This window comes from Erigeron canadensis, chromosome 3 (genome assembly GCF_010389155.1).
Source record: "Erigeron canadensis isolate Cc75 chromosome 3, C_canadensis_v1, whole genome shotgun sequence".
In the NCBI taxonomy this organism is placed as follows: Eukaryota; Viridiplantae; Streptophyta; class Magnoliopsida; order Asterales; family Asteraceae; genus Erigeron; species Erigeron canadensis.
In genome coordinates, this window is record NC_057763.1 from 15231556 (window position 1) to 15252708 (window position 21153).

The window sequence follows — 21153 nt, forward strand, 5'->3', positions numbered from 1 at the left end:
TATTATTCACTTAGAAGGATCGATCAAGTCGCTCTATCATTGTAATCGATTTACACATCATTAATAAAAGAACAAGGCAGGGACAATTGCTTCCTCCTGGGGTTTTTATGCCGGCAATCCTCAAAGGCGTAAGGGCTTTTCCTCGTTAACAAATCTCAGTGTTCTTTGATCCTTTCTCTCTTATTTACTGCATATATTTATGATTATCATTCTTTATCTTGTTTATTATATAATATATATCATCATAATTCTGTTTGCTAATTCCTTTGACAACCTTCTTTTATTTAAGTCGACATAATCTTGATTTAACATACCTATTTTAAACGCATCTTTGAATCTAAACATATTTTACAAAACCTTAACCTCACGAACGAAAGTTTGGTTACATAATTGATCTAAGTTTTCAAGGTTGATTATCTTGGATAGTTTTTGACCAAAACAATTTGGCGCCCACCGTGGGGCGAAAGGTGCTTTCGATCTGATAAAAATCTTTTTGATTTTCATAAAGTAGAATTTTTCAAAACTAAATACCGAAAATGTCGACTCAACCAACTAATTCTTCGCAAACTACTCTTGTTGTTTCTTCTCCTGTGCCTCCTCCACCTCCAGGACGTGCTTCGTATCGTAGAAACAAGAACAACGTGACTCAAACTTCGACTCAAGATAAAGGAAAGGAGCCGATGGACTCATTCCAGATCCTGGAATTACCTAAAAGAACTCCAGCAGGAAATTCGTCCCAAGAAAATACGAAATCGGGCCAGACTCAAAGAAGAAGTTTTTATGACGATAATGGCAATCCAGATCCCTATAATACCGGATCTAGGAATGTTAATTTTGAGGATCTGCTTGACTTGTTTACTATTTTGCAGAATCTTGATAAGATGATTAAAACTAATCAAGAGTATAATCAAGAACAATTCAGAATCCTTGAATCAAGGATTTTTGAAAATAGACCACCGGTGACTCCTAGAAATTTATTTTTGACGACTCCAACCGCTCCTGAATCTGCTGCTATTAATACGTCACTCCCAACTGCAACTCTTAATTTTGGGAGTAATATCCCGCAAAATACTCATGCTGCTGGACCATCAGCCACCATGGGTGCAGGTTTGCATAATTCTTCTAGTTTTGCTGGATCATTTGCTTTTACTAACCCATTCCAGGGACAAGGAACGAATGTTTACATTGCAAGGGAATTTCAGAAGATTAAAGATATGATCTCAAGTGTTCCTGGATTTTGCAATCCAATTTCTGAAGTTAACCCTGCATCTTATCTTATTAATAGATATGGTGACAGGATCGCAAACGTAAAAATTCCGAAGAAATTTCAAGTTCCAAATATGAAACCATATGATGGAACCACTGATCCACAGGAACACATCGCACTCTATCTGGAAAAGATGGAAACGGTACCAATTCCATCCAATTTGAAAGAAGCTTGCTTATGCAGAAGCTTTGGATCGACACTTTCAGGATCAACCTTGAAATGGCTGCAGAGTTTGCCTCCTTTATCCATGAATTCTTTTGCTGATTTGACAAATCTATTTTATAGTCAATTTTCATGCAGTAGGACTTTTGAAAAATTGACCGATGACCATTACAAAATAATTCAGAAACTACATGAATCACTTAAGGATTTTATGACTAGATTTACAAAAGAATCTCTTAATATTCCTAAATTAGATATGTTAACTGATATTCAAGCTTTGCAGAGAGGTCTTCATAAAGGATCTAAGTTCCGGGAAGATCTTATAATGATGCCATGTAGGAATTTAGATGAGGCAAAAGCAAGAGCAGCAAGATATATAAGGCTCGAAGAAAATGAGCTTACTACCTCAAAATTGGATGCCTTATCATATGATCGTCCAAATCGGAAAGCAGAGACCCCGGTCTTGAAACCAAGACACAAACCTTACACAAGGGATGTGGATAATCAAGTCAATGATGTCGAAGAAGATGACGGGATCGAATACCCTACTCTGGCATCATATTGTTTTTCAGTAGGAACATCCGACATTATAATGGCGCTTAGAGATCTTGGAGACAAGGTGAGATGGCCTCAACAGAAAAACGACGGATATTTCAAGAAGAAAGTTCCTAGCCAGTGGTGTGCTTATCATGAAGACTTTGGTCACATCACTGAAGATTGCAAGATGTTGAGAAGAGAAATATCCACCTTACTAGCTAAGGGATATTTAACAGAATTACACGGAAGAAAGAAAGCCAAAGATGTTGAAGGCTTAGATTTTTCCAAACCAAAATCAACACAAAAAGCAGATTCCCCACCAGCAAATGCAAAACTAATTTATACCATTTCTGGGGTATCGGAAGTATGCGGAACAACATATTCAGTAGCGAAAAGATTTGCAAAGCAGAGTAAAGCAGATAAAGGAGAAAGAAGTGTGAAGAAAGCTTTGATTTCAGACTCAGACATCATCTCCTTTGAAGAACATTTTGATGATATCATGGAACCTCATCTTGATGGTCTGGTAATTACTCTTTTTATTGCTAACCATTATGTTCGTAGGATCTTAATAGACAATGGAAACTCGGTGAATATCATCATGCTAGAAACATTAAGAAGAATGGACATCTCAGATGAAGACATTAATGGGAAAGCTTCTCCTTTGATCGGATTTAGTGGCGAAAATAAATATACTGTTAGCAAAATAAAATTGCCAGTATACGTTGGAGGGATAAATTCGATGCAGAAGTTTTGTGTTGTGGATTCTCTTCCAGGATGCAATATAATTCTGGGAAGACCTTGGACACATGAGATGAAGGTGGTACCTTCAACATATCACCAATGTGTTAAAATTCCAACACCTTGGGGAGTAGTTACTGTCATGGGAGATCAGCAAGAAGCTAGGGAATGCTATACATCCAGCATGAAGTCAGTTGCAAAGCCAACTTCACAATAGCAATTACAGAAAAGGATCTTCGATGTAGATGAACCAGAAGAACAGGATGTAAAGGAAGTGATCTTGGTTCTTGAAGATCCTAATATTTAAATCTTAATAGGAAAGAAGATATCGAAATATATGGAAACCAAATTCATTGATTTCCTAAAAAGAAGAATGAAGACTTTCTCTTGGAAACAAGAAGATATGACTGGAATATCAAAAGATGTTATTACGCACAAGTTGGGAATCGATAAAAGCTTCAAGCCTATTCAACCAAAAAGAAGGAAATTCGCTCCTGAAAGAAACACTATCATTTAGGAAGATGTCAAGAGATTACTAAAAGCGAAGATGATTAGAGAAGTTAAATTTCCTGAATGGTTGGCAAATGTGGTGGTTGTGCAAAAGAAAAATGGAAAATGGAGAGTTGTTGTGGATTTTACAGATCTTAACAAAGCTTGTCCAAAAGATCCATTTCCACTTCCACATATCGATGCAATGGTTAACGCGACTTCGGGACAAGAGATGCTGACATTCATGGATGCCTCTTCAGGATTTCAGCAGATTCAAATGGAACGTGAAGATCAAGAAGCCACAGCCTTCATGACACCAACAGGTATTTATTGTTATATTGTCATGCCTTTTGGTCTTAAAAATGCAGGTGCTACATATCAAAGGCTAGTCAACATGATGTTCAAAGACCAACTGGGGGATACCATGGAAGTCTATATAGATGAAATGGTGGTGAAATCTAAGAAAGCTGAAGATCATTTGAGAGATCTTGAAGTAGCCTTCAATATCCTGGACAAATACAACATGAAGCTGAATCCTGCCAAATGTAATTTTCGAGTTGGAGCTGGAAAATTCCTTGGATATATGGTAACCAAAAGAGGAATTGAAACTATCCCGGAGCAAATAAAAGCTATATTAAATTTGAAATCTCTGTCAAATGCCAAAGATATTCAAAGATTAACCGGTAGGCTAGCAGCCCTCAACAGATTTATCTCAAGATCTTCAGACGGATGCAAGGAGTTTTATGATATCTTAAAGAAGAATAAGAAATTCGAATGGGGAGAAAAGCAAGAAGAAGCTTTCCAGAAATTAAAAAAGTATTTATCAACTCCTCCACTATTGATGAAGCCTGAAGACGGTGAGCCTTTATATCTTTAGATGGCAGTATCATTAAATGCAGTACGCGCAGTCCTTGTAAAGGAATCTGAAGGTCAACAGAATGCCATCTACTATGTAAGTAAGAGTTTAATTGATGCCGAAACCAGGTATTCTCATCTCGAAAAACTTATACTTGCATTAGTTATGGCATCTACTAAACTTCGACATTATTTTGAAACGCATGCAATACATGTTAGGACTAATTACCCTATAAAATGCATACTTAGGAAACCTGAAGTATTAGGAAGAATGGCTAAATGGTCTATGAAATTAAGTTCTTTTAACTTAGTATATGAACCTAGAAATGCTATAAAATCTCAGGCTTTAGCTGAATTTGTGGCTGATTTTAGTACTGACCTACAACCAGAAGTAGATCTAGACGTTGAAATGTTAGAAGAAGCTACTGAAAAATGGATCTTATATACTGATGGTGCCGCTAATGTCAAAGGAATAGGATTAGGTATTGTAATAAAATCGCCACAGGGGGATACCATACCCTAGGCAGTAAATTGTCACTTTATAGCTACTAATAACGAAGCAGAATATGAAGCTTTAATTTCTAGCATGCAATTAGCTAAAGATATGAACATTAGAAACCTAAAAGTGTACGTAGATTCATTACTTTTAGCAAATCATTTTAATGGATCATACGCTGCAAAAGGTGAAAAATTGATGCAATACTTAGATATAGTTAAAAAAATAGCTGAGAATTTTGATTTATTCAATATAGAACAAGTACCTAGAGAAGAAAATGTTGAAGCGGATGCTTTAGCAAACTTATGATCAACATTTAAAATGTCATCGGAAACTAGTATTCCTATAGTCCATGTTCTATATCCTGCTATAGATAAAGAGCCTCATAAAACTTTAGCTATAGAAGCTGAAAATTCTGAGAATAGTCAAAACTCATGGATAACACCAATAAAAGAATATATAAACAATGGGACAATCCTCAAAGATGAAAATCCAAAGGCCTTTCGCATGAAAATTGCTCATTATTCTATGATAAATGGTATCTGGTATTAAAAGTCTCTTGCAGGACCATATCTTAGATGTTTAGAGAATCCTGAGATCAAGGAGGTTCTTAAAGATATTCATGAAGGAGAATGTAGGAATCACACAGCTAGAAGATCTTTACATTCAAAGATCTTGAGAACTGGTTATTATTCGTCAACCATGCAACAGGACACTGAAAATTATGCTAAAAAGTGTGATGCGTGTCAAAGGCACAACAACATTCATCATCAACCAGCTGAACCCATGTATCCAGTTTTGTCACCATGGCCATTCATGAAATAGGGGATGGATATCATGGGACCCATGACAGAATCTTCTGTAGGAAAGAAATACTTTCTGAGCAATGACAGATTATTTTTCAAAATGGATTGAGGCTGAAGCATACTCCAAGATCCAAGAATCTCATGTTATATCCTTCATCAAGAGAAATATATTGACCAGATTTGGGGTTCCAGTAGAAATAATTTGTGATAATGGTTCACAATTTATTGGAAAGAAAACTACAAATTTTTGTGCAAGATGGGAAATCAAAATGATTACTTCTACCCCTGTTCATCCTCAAGCCAATAGTCAAGCGAAATCGAGTAACAAGATCATTATGAACAATCTGAAGAAAAGACTGGGATAGGCCAAAGGAAAATGGGCTGAAGAATTACCATTTGTCTTATGAGCTGATCGTACAACCTCTAAAAAGGCTACTGGACAAACTCCATTTTCACTTGTCTTCGGAGCTGAGGCAGTATTACCCACTGAAATGGATTTACCAACTACAAGGATAAGTCTATTGACTTATGAGAAAAAAAAAGAATTACTATTAGAAAACTTGGAAGCTTTAGATGAATTACGAGAGAGAACCAAAATAAGGATAACAGCTTATCAACAACGAATCACCAAGTCTTATAACAAGAACTTAAGACTGAGACGATTTCAAGTTAGAGATTTAGTATTGAAGAAAGCTTTGATCAAGCCTGATGGGAAATTGAACCCGAAATGGGAAGGTCCTTGTTTGATCGAGGCAGAAACTGGTAAAGGATTCTATTGGTTACAAGGTATAGAAGGTAAGTTAGCTCCAAGAGCTTGGAACGCTATCCATCTTAAATCATATCATGTCTAATTAATTTTGTCTTATTGACAAAATCAGGTATGATTCTTAAATTCATTTTTATCAACTCACATTCATTTATTTATTCATTTTATCTTTCAAAATGATGATACTGACTTAAGCATCGGAGTGGCGTTAGCCAAATGGCTAACGTCAGTATCTAAGGATTTTACTTTGTAGGATCTCAAAGGATATTCATTATCATACATAGCAACGTGGAACAAGGTCTTCACCTTTTGACTTTCATGCCAACTTTTGGTTGAGGGTCTTCACCCTTTCATAAGTTTCGCCCGTGTCGCACGTTTATTAATTTCACAGCTGAAGGGTTAAATTCCAAGGTTGTCAAAATTAATTCTATCGATTATCGATGTCACCATCGATCTCCCGAAATTGGCTAACCACGCCACTCGTTACACAAACACATACGAAATAGGCTAACCACACCTCCCAAGTAAGTTCAAGATATTGAGACACCCTCTATATCTTGAACACCAATGTCCTTACGAAGAATATTAAAATTAAGAATCCTCTTCTTTATTTCAATCCCCTCCAAAAATAATATCAATCCCATATGTGTATTATTACAGGAATAAATGGGAGCTGATAATCATTAAAGATATTGCAGGCTAAGAGGTTTAAGCCTCCAATTAACGCGTAAAAAGGTGCATGTATCTTGCTCTGTCATTATTACCTTGATTTGATTAGTTACTGTTGATGTAGTCTAATAAGTTAAGCGTAATAATTAACTGACACGTGACATCATGCAAACGATTAATTCATTTTCCTTTTTTACCCCTAAAAAACAACTTTGATCTTAACATTTCAAAATGAAAGAGATCAAAAGACAGTTTTTATTCAAAATATTTACAAAAACTACTTAAAAGCAGTCATTTACAACCATGATCAATCATACCAGATTTATCTCGCCCCTTCTAGACATTGGATTTCTACATTACACTACCCCTACCGATTCAGATTCCTAACACCAAAAGAGTCTAAAAATATGGGCTCTGGCCTTTGCATTATATCCATCATCGCCCATAAGAAACTATCAATCAGACACACAGAAGGCTTCAATTTTTTGGCGACTTGCATATAGATTAGATCTATTTTCGCTGTCTGAAGTTCTTCTTTAGTCTTGGCCAACTCTGCTTCTAACTTCTTTATTCTGGACGTCTGCACCTTCCTCGGCCAAGGCATTCATGTCGACCCGACCAAGATTGAAGCAATTAAAAAGTGGGAGGCTCCGAAAGCTCCTATTGAAGTTCGTAGTTTTCTTGGACTAGCTGGCTATTATCGTCATTTTATTGAGAACTTCTCTAAAATCGCACTACCCTTGACTCAACTGACTCAAAAGACCAAAGACTTTATTTGGGGTGAACAACAAGAACGAGCATTCTAAACCCTAAAGGATAGATTGTGTGAAGCACCCGTTCTAACTTTACCTGAAGGCATCGAAGACTTCGTCGTGTACTGTGACGCTTCACATCAAGGACTAGACTGTGTACTGATGCAAAGAGCTACACATCCAGGCAACTCAAAGTACATGAAAAGAATTACACCACCCACGATCTAGAACTTGGAGCAGTTGTTTTTGCCCTAAAGATTTGGAGGCACTACTTGTACGGGACTAAATGTACTATCTTCACCGATCATAAGAGCTTGCAACACGTGTATATTCAGAAAGAGCTGAACATGAGACAAAGGCGTTGGGTGGAGTTACTAAGTGATTATGATTGTGACATCAAGTATCATCCTGGAAAGGCGAATGTAGTAGCTGATGCTCTAAGCAGAAAAGAACGAGTCAAAATCTTATCTATCAAAGGAGCAGATCGTACAGACCTAAGACAACGTGTGATCACAGATCAAGAGATCGGATTGAGGCCAGAGAACCTAAAGGCAAAGCGGTTAGGCCCAATCGCTCAAGAATTTGAAGTTGATGACGAAGGAGTCAAGAAGTTCAAGAACCAAGTTTGGATCCCTGCAGTTAATGGTGTTAGAGAGATCATCATGCAGGAACCTCAAAGTTCAAGGTACTCGATCCATCCGGGTGCAGACAAGATGTACAAGAACCTGAAACTAGACTATTCGTGGCCTGGGATGAAAAGAGAAATCTACCAGTACGTCAGCAGATGTCTGACATGTTCTAAAGTCCAAGTGTGGAAGTGGGAAGACATTACCATGGATTTCATCATGAAACTACCTTGTACAAAAGACAACCATAACTCCATTTGGGTGATAGTAGACAGACTGACGAAATCAGCTCGTTTTCTTGCAATTCGTGATGACTACTCATTGGAGAGACTCGTTGAGATTTACATAGAAGATATTGTGACCAAGTATGGTGTCCCTTTATCAATCGTGTCAGATCAAGATCCTCGCTTCACATCTGACTTTTGGCAGTCATTTCAATAAGCTTTAGGTACTAGACTTAACTTGAGCACCGCTTATCATCCTCAGTCAGACGGACAAAGCGAACGTACTATCCAGACCTTGGAGGACATGCTCCGTGCTTGTGCATTAGAGTTCAAAGGAAGTTGGGATAAACATCTTCCATTGATCGAGTTCTCGTACAACAACAGCTATCACACTAGCATACAGTGTGCACCGTTAGAGGCACTATATGGGCGTAAGTGCAGATCACCACTTTGTTGGCTAGACGCCGGTGAAAGAAGCTGGATGAAGCTCACAGTTGTGTAGTTCACTATTGACAAAATCGCTACTATCAAAGAAAAACTTAAAGCTGTTCAAGACAGACAAAAGTCCTATGCTGACAAACGCCGTAAACCTTTAGAGTTCCAAGTAGGCGATAAAAGTCCTATTAAAGGTTTCCCCATGGAAAGGTACTGCCCGTTTTGGCAAGAAAGGCAAATTGGCGCCTCGGTACATCGGACCTTATAAGATCGTTAAACATATTGGACCAGTTGCGTACAAACTGGAACTACCTCTAGAACTTGGCAATGTTCGTGACACATTTCATGTGTCCAATTTAAAGAAGTGCTTGGCTGATGACCCTACCGTCATTCCTGTTAAGGATGTTCATATCGACGAAGGGCTTGAGTTCACTGAAGAGCCCATCGAGATCATTGACATAGATGCTAAACAAACTAGACAGAGCAGAGTACCACTAGTTCGTGTACGTTGGAGTGCTAGACATGGATATAATGACACCTGGGAACGCGAGGACTTCATTAAGAGGAAGTACCCTCATCTTTTTGATCGACAAGACTCTTAATTTCATGGATGAAATCGTATAAGTAGGGGAGAATGTAACAACCATCTTAGAAATGTTCTAAATAAGTTCCTCGAATCGTACTTTCGCCATTAGAATGGCTAGACAGTTCAATTTATTTAAGTTCTTGACGTACTTTAGACCCAATTATGTGTTTATATGAAATTCAATTTGATCTAAAATCTTGATTTGTATGATGAGTTTATGATTAAATACGATGAAATACTAAAGTTCGGTTCGTAAACGTTCGTGTTCATAAAAGTTCTAGTTCAAAATGTTCATAAATAGTCTTTGCATTTACTAAGTTCATTTACTATGGGAAGCCTATAAATAGAAGAGTTTAGAGAGAGAAAACCCTATTCACCATCTTCTCCATGTCTCCACTCTCTAACTAGAACACACACCAAAACACCATAAAACACACTAGGGCATCTCTTGATTTTGAAACGTTTAATCGAAATCGTTTGTACTTTTAGCATCCTTGTGATAATCAAAACATACTTCTTGAATCATTTCTCAGGTAACAACAACATTTGATAGGTTTTTGAGCAAATTAAGAATGTACTTTTTCAAGTTCATGTTCTTGATGATTTGGTCCAATTTTTGAATGAAAATTGTGTTAAATGTTAATGGGTTTGTGTCTAAATGTGTTTAATAACATTTGTATGAACAGATTTGGGTCCTAACATGCTTTAATCTACAAAACTCATTTTTGGAAAATAAAGGTACAACTTGTTCTTGAAGGTCACGACTTGTTCACGTTATATTTGATCTTAAAATCATTAAAAATGTTATTAGATAATGTTATTGAGTATATTGGTACTAGTGCTATGTCCAAACAAGTCCTGAAAATCGATCTAGACATTCATTATGGTGCTCGTGCTTGTTCAGCTTGTTCTTGAGTCTAAAACGATCCTTCAAGGATCGTATTAAGGCTGTTCTTGAGGTAGGACAATCTCCTCAAGATCGTCTCAGCTCTTTGAACCTAAAACGATCTCCTCAAGATCGTCTCAGGTTTTTGGTGTGTTTGGTTGTTCATTCGAAGTTGTTGTGATTGGGAATCACTCACTTCTTGGGTAATTGATCTTCTAGATTGGTTTTGCTCAAACAATTGTTCTTGAACTAGAAATGATCGTGTACCCTTGTTTTTGCTCTTGAATCATGAGACGATCCTCTCAAAGTCGTCCCATTCCCCTGAGTTCAATACGATCATCTCCAAAACGATTCTAAGTCCTGAGTTCAAAATGATCTTGTCATTGTCTCAAGACGATCTTGTCGTGTGCACCAAAACGATCTTCATTTGTTCCAAAACGATCTTGTCATATGTTCCAAAACGATCTTGTCATATGTTCCAAAACGATCTTGTCATTTGTTCCCAAAACGATCTTGTCATTTGTTCCAAAACGATCTCGTCACTTAGGTGATTATGTCATTTGTTCCTAATATGACTATCTCCATATTCGTATCATTTCATGGGCTATAATACGATCTTGTGCACTCAGAAAATAAAATGATCATGTTCCTATAACTTAAGTCGACTAGATCTTGTACTTAACCACTAGACCAGTTCTTAGCTTCATTACCTTGCAATAATATACACTAAAGGGTGTATAAACATGTCAAGGCTAGCCCGTAACTCGAATCCTAGCTAAGGTCATTGCTCAATCCTTGACCAAGTATATTAAGTCATAATTCATCTTAATCATTAAAGTGCAAGTTCTATGAACAACCACACTAAGTTCTTAAGGCTAAAGATCATTATTAAAGACATGTTAAACTAATTAAGATTATAATAACATGCGTGCGAGTTCAAAGATGTTCAGATCGAGTTGGACTCAAGTACCTAAGTTCATTCAAACCCATTTTGAGTCAAAACGTTCAAGGATCATCAAGGGCCAAATCATCAGTTCATCAAGAACATTTCAATGATTAATTAATCACATGAACTAATATGTGCGCTTATTCATGATCAATGACTTGTACTTAGGCTTCCATCAAGTTGTGCTTGGATTTTGATAGATATAACTTATTTATCTCTGTGCTAGTTCTCTGTACTTACAAACTGTGCTTCTACCAGATCACTGTGAGTTCACTAATTTTCCTTTCGTACATTTTGTTCAAGTTCATTTATCAGGGACTGAAAAGCATGAAAACTATTATGTACTTATATATACGTTCTTGAACTATTTTACGTACTATTTGATGATCTTATGAGATACTAATGATATGATTCTTAACTATTTAAAAAGGGTATTTAAGTCTTGAATGGGCAAGATCCTTAAATACACTTATACTACTGTACTTGTTCTTTACCATGTTCAAGTTCTTACTTGTTCTTGTTCAGTTCTTATTCACTGCTATCAGTTTATATCCCCCAGTTCAGGGATTGAACCGTAGGTAATTATGGACAGCGCTGTTTAGGGTAGGCCCACCCTCATTCTCCGTAGTCCTGGAATATGCATATTATCTGTTCTTGTTCTGATCTAGGTCTTACTGGACTTACTTGATTATTATGAGCATATATTCGCATTATAGTTCAGTTTTGGCCAATCAGGTTAGCAGTGACAATACATTTACAGTTCATTATTTGTTCTTATACTGCCCCTACTATTACAAAGTACTTTGGTTAAATGTATAGATCTTATGACCTTGTTCATACTTTTATACTAAATAGTACTTTATGTGAATCTCACCAACTACTTTTGTAGTTGACCTTTTGAACTTACATGATTTTCAGGCTAAGATAGTAGAACTCTTAGCATAGGAGTCTTCCTCTTTTAAGCTCATCTCATTTGGCGACTATTCGAGCATTCAAGACCAGGAGCTGTGAAGACTTTCCTTTGCTTATTTAATTCAAGACTTCGGTACTTTAAGACAATTGTTCTGTCTTTTGAATATTAACTATTCTAGGTATACTCCGTATTCTGTAATAACTATTATACTACTCCTCTTTTTAATGTTATTGGGCTGTGTTGGAACTTGTGCTATGTGCAATTGTGCTTATCTTTACATCCCGTATATTCCGCTTTAGCGGGGTGTTACAGTTGGTATCAGTAGCCATGGTTATAGTGAACACCGAGCTTTTTCCTAAGAAAAACTCGAGCTATAACTTGAATCCACTCTGAGGTGATCCTTTATACGACCGGTTTGAGTAGTAAGTACTCCTACCCTAATTAGACGTAACCTGATCAACTACGTCTAATTACGGATGGAGTACCCAGGACTCAAAGTGTGTCATTAAAGGCGTCATCCATTTCTTAGAGCTCTACTAAGAACTTCGTGCAATCTCGTTCTTCGGTCATATCAGTCCTAGTTCACTCGTTCTCTCAAGACATACGTTCTGCTGCTACGATTATAAGCCTTAGAGCTTATACGACTATAGATCCTTATCGTACGACTGACGACTGTTCTTGTTCATATATTGTGCTAACGACGATTATTTATTAACATACTACGTGCTTGGAGCTATAGACTTGTGCGAAACGTAATCGAGTTCATATTTCTATCTTATTAGGGGCATAAGGAAGAATGTCGTCTAAATGTGGACGAAAAGCTAAGGCTGCACCAGCTGTCGAACCTACTGAACCTGGTGCTAATGCTAATGTCAACTTTACCTTGGAAGAGGTAGCAAACCTCATCACTGGCCGCATGAATGCGATGATGCCAAATCTTGCTACTCAAGTTGCTCAAATTCTGGAAATCTCACTAACTGAAGGTACTAGAACTACCAGAACCACCAGAGTCACTCAGAATAGAAGGACTCAAGAAGAACCTGAACAGAACCAGGAAGTGAACAGTGATTCTAATGGAGCTAGTCAGATCAACACTCGAGCTACCACTGAAGGCAGAGTCACCCGAAGCAGAGGGTGTCTATTCAAGACCTTCACTCAGTGCAAACCCCCAGTCTACACAGGGGAGAAAGGAGCTGCAGAACTGTTGATGTGGTTCGAGAATATGGAAGAGGCCCTGTACCACACTGAAACTTCTAAAGATAAGATGGTGGAGCACTTGACCAGCCAATTCGATGGAGCTGCTAGGTCCTGGTGGACTGGCATCGTTACCACTATTGGCAGGAAACCCACTTATGCTTACACCTGGGAAGAACTTCAAAAAATGATGAGAGCTGAATTCTGTACTAAGGATGCATTGCATGAATTGGAACAAGAGTTTTGGGACCTGAAGATGGAAGGTTTGGAGATCGAGAAGTATATTTTGAGGATCAATGAGCTTGCCAGAATGGTACCACATTTGGCTTCTACTGAAGAGAAGAGAATCTATCGTTTCATTTGGGGCTTGATTCCGGAGATTCGCCGTGACCTCACTAGTAAAGGCCCTAAGACCATGTCAAGAGCAATTGTGCTGGCTAAGACCTTGACCAAAGACATAATCAGATCAGGAGGTTTGACTGAAAATGATGATAAGGGGAAAAGGAAGGCTGAAGAAGTAGTGAAGAAGAAAGTTGAACCCCCATGCAAGAAGAGGAAGACCTTGAAGAACTATGCGGTGACCACAACGACTGAACCGACAAGGTACTCTGGAGCTTATCATAAGTGCACTCGCTGCAATCTGCATCACACTGGTGCTTGTCCTGTCTGCTATAAGTGCCAAGGAATTGGACACATGGCCACATACTGTAATGCTATTGCAGCAAATCTGATCAGGAACAACCCACCGCCAGTCAACAGGAATCCACCAGTCAAGAATGCCAGACCTCCACTACCACCTGCTGCCCCAGTTCAAAGGAACCAAAACCAGAACGCCCAAGTTCAGCGTGTTGCTTATCCACGCGGGCCCAGGAACCAGAACCAGCAGACCAATCAGCAACAGCAAAACCCGCAAGGTCAAGCTAACGCCCGTGTTTTTGCTTTGAATGCTGAGGAAGCTCGTTAGAACCCTCGGGTTGTGACAGGTACTTTTCTTCTGAACGATCATTATGCTTCCGTACTATTTGACTCCGGTGCTGAACGTAGCTTTGTTGCATTAGACTTTAAAGCTAAGACTGACATGATAACTGGCAAACTAAATGACAAATATGTGGTAGAGTATGCAAATGGCCAAAAGTACGGTACCAACGAAATTGCTCTAGATTATCCTTTGACCTTAGTAGACAAGAACTTTACAATTGATCTAATCCCTGTCAAAATTAGTAGCTTTGACATTATCGTGCGAATGGATTGGCTATCCAAACACCGCGCGACTATTTGTTGCCACGAGAAATCAGTTCATATACCGCTCTTGAACGGCGAGATTTTAATTATGCAAGGCAACAAGTCCACGAACGAACTTAAGATCGTCACAGCCATGAAATTCCGTATGTACTTGGACAAGAAAGATCATCTAGTGTACCTAGCTCACGTCATCGATAAAAGTGCTAAAGAAAAGAAAGTTCAAGACATCCCTATTGTACGGGACTTTCCAGATGTTTTTCCTGACGACTTACCAGGTATCCCACCTGTTAGACAAGTTGAGTTCAATATTGATAAGCACCGTATCGTTTAGCTCCTCCTGAAATTGATAAAATGTAGAAAAGTTCGTGTTACAGTGTGAAAGTTAGGTGTTCATCAATGGAGGTTAGTGTGTGTTTGTCTGTGTTCTTGAGAGAGAAAGATGTGTGTGTGTTTTGATTCAATCCGTGAAATGTTAATCTGTTACTGAAAAATTATCAAAGGTTTTCAAAGGTTACAAGTAATAAAGGATTGAGGGGTATTTATACCACATGGAAAACTTACAAAAGCTCCCCCTCTTTTCTTGTAAGAACTCCAAGTGTCTTTCCAATACTTCTTTGGGATAAAGTGCCAATTATCTCCCTCAGGACGATCATCTGGCAATCTGATATTATCTTGAAAGTTGACTGGAGGAATATTGTGTAGACCATGCTTATGACTTGGATTCCAAAGAACCCATGTTCCAGTCTCAGTATGTCTAACACCTTCTTGAGCCTTTGGAGTTCTTTCAACAATGAGATCTCTTACTCTCTGACGTATCTCTATAACATCTTGGATACGTTTGATATGGTTCTTCCTCTGCAACTTGATGTTTACATCTTCATCATCATCAGCTGCTTCATCCAATACATTCAGAATACACAAGCAATAATTCAAAGTACCATCTGAGTACTTAGGAAGATCTGAAGCACGAATGAAAATTCTTCTCTTTAAACGATTGATGAAGACGAATCCATCCAACTCTTCAATAGAATCACCAATCTGATACGAATCGAGCTCATAACCTCCAGCCCTTTGATTTGGTCTTGTGAGATTGATTCTTCTAGTCCTTCTCTCCAAACCAATTTGAAAGTCATTAAACTCGTAGAATCTGATCACAACTTGTAAATGGCTCTTCAATGCTTCATATGCTATGAGTTGATCAGGATTCTTGATTATCAGATAGGCATATTGCTTGTAGAGGAATAGAATGTCTGAGATCTTCAATTGTTGAAATGACTCTTCTTGAAGCATATACATACAGCCATCAGCTCTGCGAACTTCAAAGTGAACAAGCCTCATACCAGGAGCTATCTCAGGAACAAACATCCGTTTTACTTCAATGATTGGTAGATCAAATTGCTTAAACCACCATTTATGTCTCACCACATTTACAGCATTCATTAACTCCATGTATCTGTCTCTTTGATCATTGCGATGAAACAAAAAGAATGCTCTCAACCGGTTCAAGGTCATATTCAATCTTTCATTAGAAGTGCAGAAGATCTGAAAAGCTCTTTCTTCAAGATATCTGGCTCTACACATAATCTCATCAGGTTTTCCACAATCTGCTCATTGTTTTCCACAAAGTATCCTTCATTTATTTGCCAAATTCTTCTGCTTGAGATTCTTGGATGAATAACTCCTTGTGCAAGCTCATTTGGAGTTTCAAGATTCTCTGGATTGCTCAAATGATAGACAGTTTCTTCAAATATGTCTTTACCATAAGTTTCTTGTTGAGATTGAACTGGAGCATCATTAGGATCACTAGAATCAGATGATTCAGACTCACTTTTTTCAGCTTGAAAAGGATCATGATCACTTGATTCATCAGAAGTGGTGGAGTAATACTGAGAAATATCTTGAACAAGTGGTGGAAGTGGTAGATCATCAATTGGTAGTTCATCTGAATCTGATTCATTGACATGAGATGTAGAAGTAGCTTGAGTTTGTTCTTGATTCACATCTTGTGGATTTTGTTCTTGACCAATTTGTTCTTGAGTTTCATGACCCTCTTCGATATCTCTAATATTCTCCCCCTCGGGTTGATCATCAGGATCTTGATCTTCCCGACTTCTTGAGATATCGACCAATCTGCATTGTTGGTCAAGCTCGCGAACGCTTTTCTGTAAAGCTTCAACTTCAGCTTGCTTTGTTCTTTCAGTTTCTTGATGTGATAGATAAGCTTGAAGTGAATGAAAGATTGTTCTTTTGTGAGATGTGAGATTTGGTTCTTCAGAACTCAACCTATTCATGAGAGAAACAATTAAAGTGTCGGTTGGGAGACCACTGGTGGCAAGTCGGTTTGGTGAACAATCACTTAAGTATTCAGTGGATGTAGATGATTCAGAAGAGGAAGAACTTGAAGAAGAATGATGAGGTGAACTTGGATCAGGAATTGATTGATTGAGTGGAGTTGATGAAGTTATTGGTTGACTTGTTGGAGGAGTACTTTGAATTGATGGGGGTGTTGTTGTTGTTGATGGAAATGTAGATACTACTGGAGTACGAATTACAAGAGCACCTCCAGTACGCAATCTCGGTGGTGATCTTGTTTCAGTGACAGGAAGTTTACCGGTTATTACATTTCTTGCTATGAGGAGTTCACTTCGTTGACCCTCCTCAATCCCTTCAACAAACTGGGATACTAATCTTTGAGTTTCAGGAGGAAGAGGAATATCAGAATCTGGCATTGCAGTAGCCTCAAGTGAGTCTACCAAGTGACCCGAAAACATCATTACTGTCTCAGGATTTCCTGTTGATTCAAGAGAATGAATAACAGTTGATGATTCGGCTTCACAACCTGAATCTCGTAGGAAAGAAAGGTAAATAACTCCGGTGTCACTTAGACTTGCCGTTATGCCTAAGGCATGAAGAGCAGACACAACAGATTGAGCTCTAAGGAACTCATACTATCGTACAGCCAATCTAGCCACTAAGGCGCCTTCGTTCAAAGCTGGCGTGATGTTAGCAATGGAAGGACTTCCAAACAATCCTCGAGAGGGCACAAAAGCCAATCTCTCTATATTTGTACCGGCAACATCACCTAGATGTGCATATGGGATCACAAACGGTGCAAAATGTATCCTAAGTTGGGTTCTAGACGAGAGTGCAGAAATGAAGTCCAAGAGAGGAGCAGGTGTCTCTTGTGTTTCAACATTCACAGACTCTGAAGGAGAATGGAATGGAGTACGCGGATTTTGCTCGTGCAATGATGAGACGTCAGGCTGTTGAGAGACTTTCGAATGGCTTACGGAGGTTTGACCTTGCGAGAGTTGGGAGCTCTCGACTTCTATCCTAGGTACCCGGCGTTTATAAATGTTTTGAACTAAGTGGAGGCCAACGTTTTCTTTTTGCCTTTCTCCTAGCCCGGACCTCTTAACCTCTCGGGTATTTTCAACTCCCCCCTCATTTCCTCCTTGTCCTTCCGGAATATCCATTACATCATCAGCAAATTTATTTGCAGTTTCATCATCAAAGTCAGTTTCATTTGAGTCATGTGCATCTTCAAATCTTGATCTCTTAAAGTTTTTCTGAATGTTGACAGGAATTGATTTTCTTCGATTTTGAAAATATGTTGGTGTTGGTGATAATGGAAGTGAAGAAGATGAAGGAATTTGTGAGATGATGGTTTGAGATTGCGATGGTTCCATGGTTGGTGGAATTGGTGAATTGAATTCAGGAAGTGGTGAGGATTGATGAATAGGCATTTGAGGTGATTTTGGTGTTGATGATGATGAAGATGAAGTTGATGAATGTTGAGGTGACGGTGTTTTTGGTGAAGATGATCTCAATGAAGATGTTTTCGGTGGTGGAGATCTAATTGGTTTTGGAGACCCAACAATTGACACTGTCTCCTCAGAAGATGCAGGCGAAGAAGATTCAACAGGAGCTTTTTCTTTCAATTTCTTTGACAAACTTCCCTTCTTCTTATTTTGAAATACTTTCTTGCTTAATTTCAGCTCAAACTTTTGCTTTTTCATCACTTTTCTCTTCTTTGGCTCAATAGAACTGGATATACCCTCACGCTCTTTTTTTTTTCTCTTTGACCCCTCACTTGGTGTCCTATGCACAACTTGGGTAGGAACCGGGAGGCTTTCTGATCCCAGAGTTGTTCTAATCCAGTCTATATAAGCCTGATAATCAACATGGTTCTCAGAAACTAAATCCAACAAGTGTGATGGAATTAGATAAGTGTAGTTTGCCAGGCCGGAATCTCTGACATACTTATATTGTTGAAGCTGTACTTTTGTTGTATTGAGAAGTCTTGGGATGCTTTTCTCTTTTCTGACTGCTCCTTGAACAATAACTGTCAAAAACCTTATGAAAGGTATATACTTCTTGGGGGCGGAGACCTTACCATTGACAACTATTATAAGCTGGTCCCACAGAAGTTGAGCAACATCATAATGTCGATCAAAGACGACTCCATAGAAAATGTACAGCATGTGTTGAGTCAAGTTGTCCATCCCTCGGTTGTATGGTGTAAAGCAATTGCTTAGGATGGAGTAAACATAATACCAAATCTTGGGTAGATTCTTCAATTGGAAGTCTTTGGTCTTGGTAAGAGGACCTTCATACCCAAGTGATATCAAAGCAGCGAACATGATATCATTTGACTCAAACTCATCAATGTTATTATGACCATTAGAATCAGCTTCTGGAAATCTCAGACGACTTCTGAAATCATCTAGGTTGAACTCAAATTCATATACTCTATCTCCAGAAGTAACTTCATACTGAAAGAAACCTTGTCGGCGAAGTTCTGGAGATTTATGTTTTGGCTTTGTTCTCGAACTTGAAGGATCTTGTGGTTGAACAAATCTGATGGTTCTCCACATTTGAAACAAATATACTTCAGCTAACTCTCTTTCAACACTAAGAGCATAAGATAGAGGATCGTTGTGAAGAATTCGCGGGACAATGGGAAATCCCGGAGCTTTGAATGGATCTGAGAGAGCTCTGTTGTTTCTCATATTAGATGAGTTGCCGACAACAAGGATTTCTTCAATTGCTTCATTTAGAGCAATCTCTTCATCTTGATGGATTTCTTCTTAGTGATCCATTTATAATTTTTTGATTTTCTGATTTATGACATAAAATGTTAACACACACAGAAATCAATGTTTGAAAAGCAAATAACAAGATTCATACAAATTATTTATATAAAATTCAAAGAGGTTCACAAAGGTGATCAACTCAGTGTGCTTTATACAAATAATTTAATATGAGAAAATAAACATAGAATAGTTAGATATATATTTTCATAGATAATCATAGTAAGGAAGTACACAATGGCGTTCAATTCCTTATACTTTCAAATATAGAAATATATATATAACTTTGAAAATAAGATATAATCATATAAGTACAATTTATATGAAAATAGCAAGGAAGTACACAAAGGCGTTCAATTCCTCGTATTTCACATATTTTGCAATTATATGACTATACAAAACACTTTGTCACACCACACAAGACAAATTAGGGTTCAGAAAAAAATTAGGGTCCTGAAAAAAAATTAGGGTTTCAAGGAAAAAATGATTGAAAACTTGAAAATTTTTCTAAGTATGGAAAATGTGAAATAGGAAGATCGTCCTGAGATTTGACTCAGGTTTGACTAACAAATGGTTTTGAACAGATCGTCTGACTCTTTTGCAGAAATGATTAAGTAGTACACAGACATATGGGACGATCTTGAATGAGATCGTCTTAACATTTTGAAGAGAATGTTAAGAATGGAAAGATCAGTGGGACGATCTAGTTAAGATCGCCTCAAGGTTTATGAGGTGAAAAAGATTTAAGTCTTGAAAGAAGAAATGGGACGATCTTGAGGAGATCGTCTCATTTTTATGCTTTGGAAAATGTTAAGTATGGAAAAAGGAAAAATGGGACGACCTTAATGAGATCGTCTTGGAAACCTTTATTGAAAATCCCTTTTGAAGTGAAGGAAGATAAGACGATCTTGTTGAGATCGTTTTGGAAAACAAGTGCCAAAAAAACACTTCACTTCATTTTGAAAATTTCTAACACTTAGAAATATAAGTTGAAATTATGTTAATTTCTGGGAAAAATTGAGCATAGTTTCCCCTTATATTTGAAAGAATTAGTTTTGAGCAAAACCGATTTCAAAAGAAATCAGTTACCCATTCATTTGATTTTCAACCAAATCAACAACCACACAGCATATCAGACCCTAAGACGATCCTGACAAGATCGTCTTGGTCTTGGTCTCAGGGGTTTAACAAGTAAAACATGTAAGAGGAAGTAAGACGGTCTTGACAAGATCGTCTCATTTCCAAGTCATTTTGGAACCAAGACGATCTTATCAAGATCGTCTTAGAACCAACCCTTACTGAAAATAGGAGGATTTTGCCTAGATCATTTTAATTCCAAGCAGTTAAAACACATACACAAATACCACAAAATGATTCTAATTAACAGCAAATATACTACAAAAACATTTCACCACCACAAAACACAAAAACTAACAAAAACAACCTAGAACGAATTAAGATCGTTCTAGGT

At 37.9% G+C, this 21153-nt stretch overlaps 3 protein-coding genes across 3 annotated transcripts; 2 read left to right on the forward strand and 1 right to left on the reverse strand.

Moving 5' to 3' along the window:
* The first annotated feature begins 536 nt into the window (after positions 1 to 536).
* LOC122591552 lies at positions 537 to 2921 on the forward strand. Its single transcript, XM_043763813.1, has one exon. The coding sequence runs from the start codon at positions 537 to 539 to the stop codon at positions 2919 to 2921; it is 2385 nt and encodes a 794-aa protein (XP_043619748.1).
* Positions 2922 to 8691: 5770 nt separating this feature from the next.
* On the forward strand, positions 8692 to 12185 carry LOC122591553. The gene is made up of 6 exons (XM_043763815.1): positions 8692 to 8818; positions 8921 to 9072; positions 9185 to 9325; positions 11766 to 11818; positions 11909 to 11975; positions 12159 to 12185. Exons 1-6 carry the CDS (start codon positions 8692 to 8694, stop codon positions 12183 to 12185), a joined length of 567 nt encoding a protein of 188 aa, XP_043619750.1.
* Positions 12186 to 16103: 3918 nt separating this feature from the next.
* Positions 16104 to 18608, reverse strand: LOC122591554 (uncharacterized threonine-rich GPI-anchored glycoprotein PJ4664.02-like). The gene is made up of 2 exons (XM_043763816.1): positions 17660 to 18608; positions 16104 to 17488 (listed from the first exon to the last, which is right to left on the reverse strand). The coding sequence occupies exons 1-2, from the start codon at positions 18606 to 18608 to the stop codon at positions 16104 to 16106; spliced, it is 2334 nt and encodes a 777-aa protein (XP_043619751.1).
* Positions 18609 to 21153: the final 2545 nt, after the last annotated feature.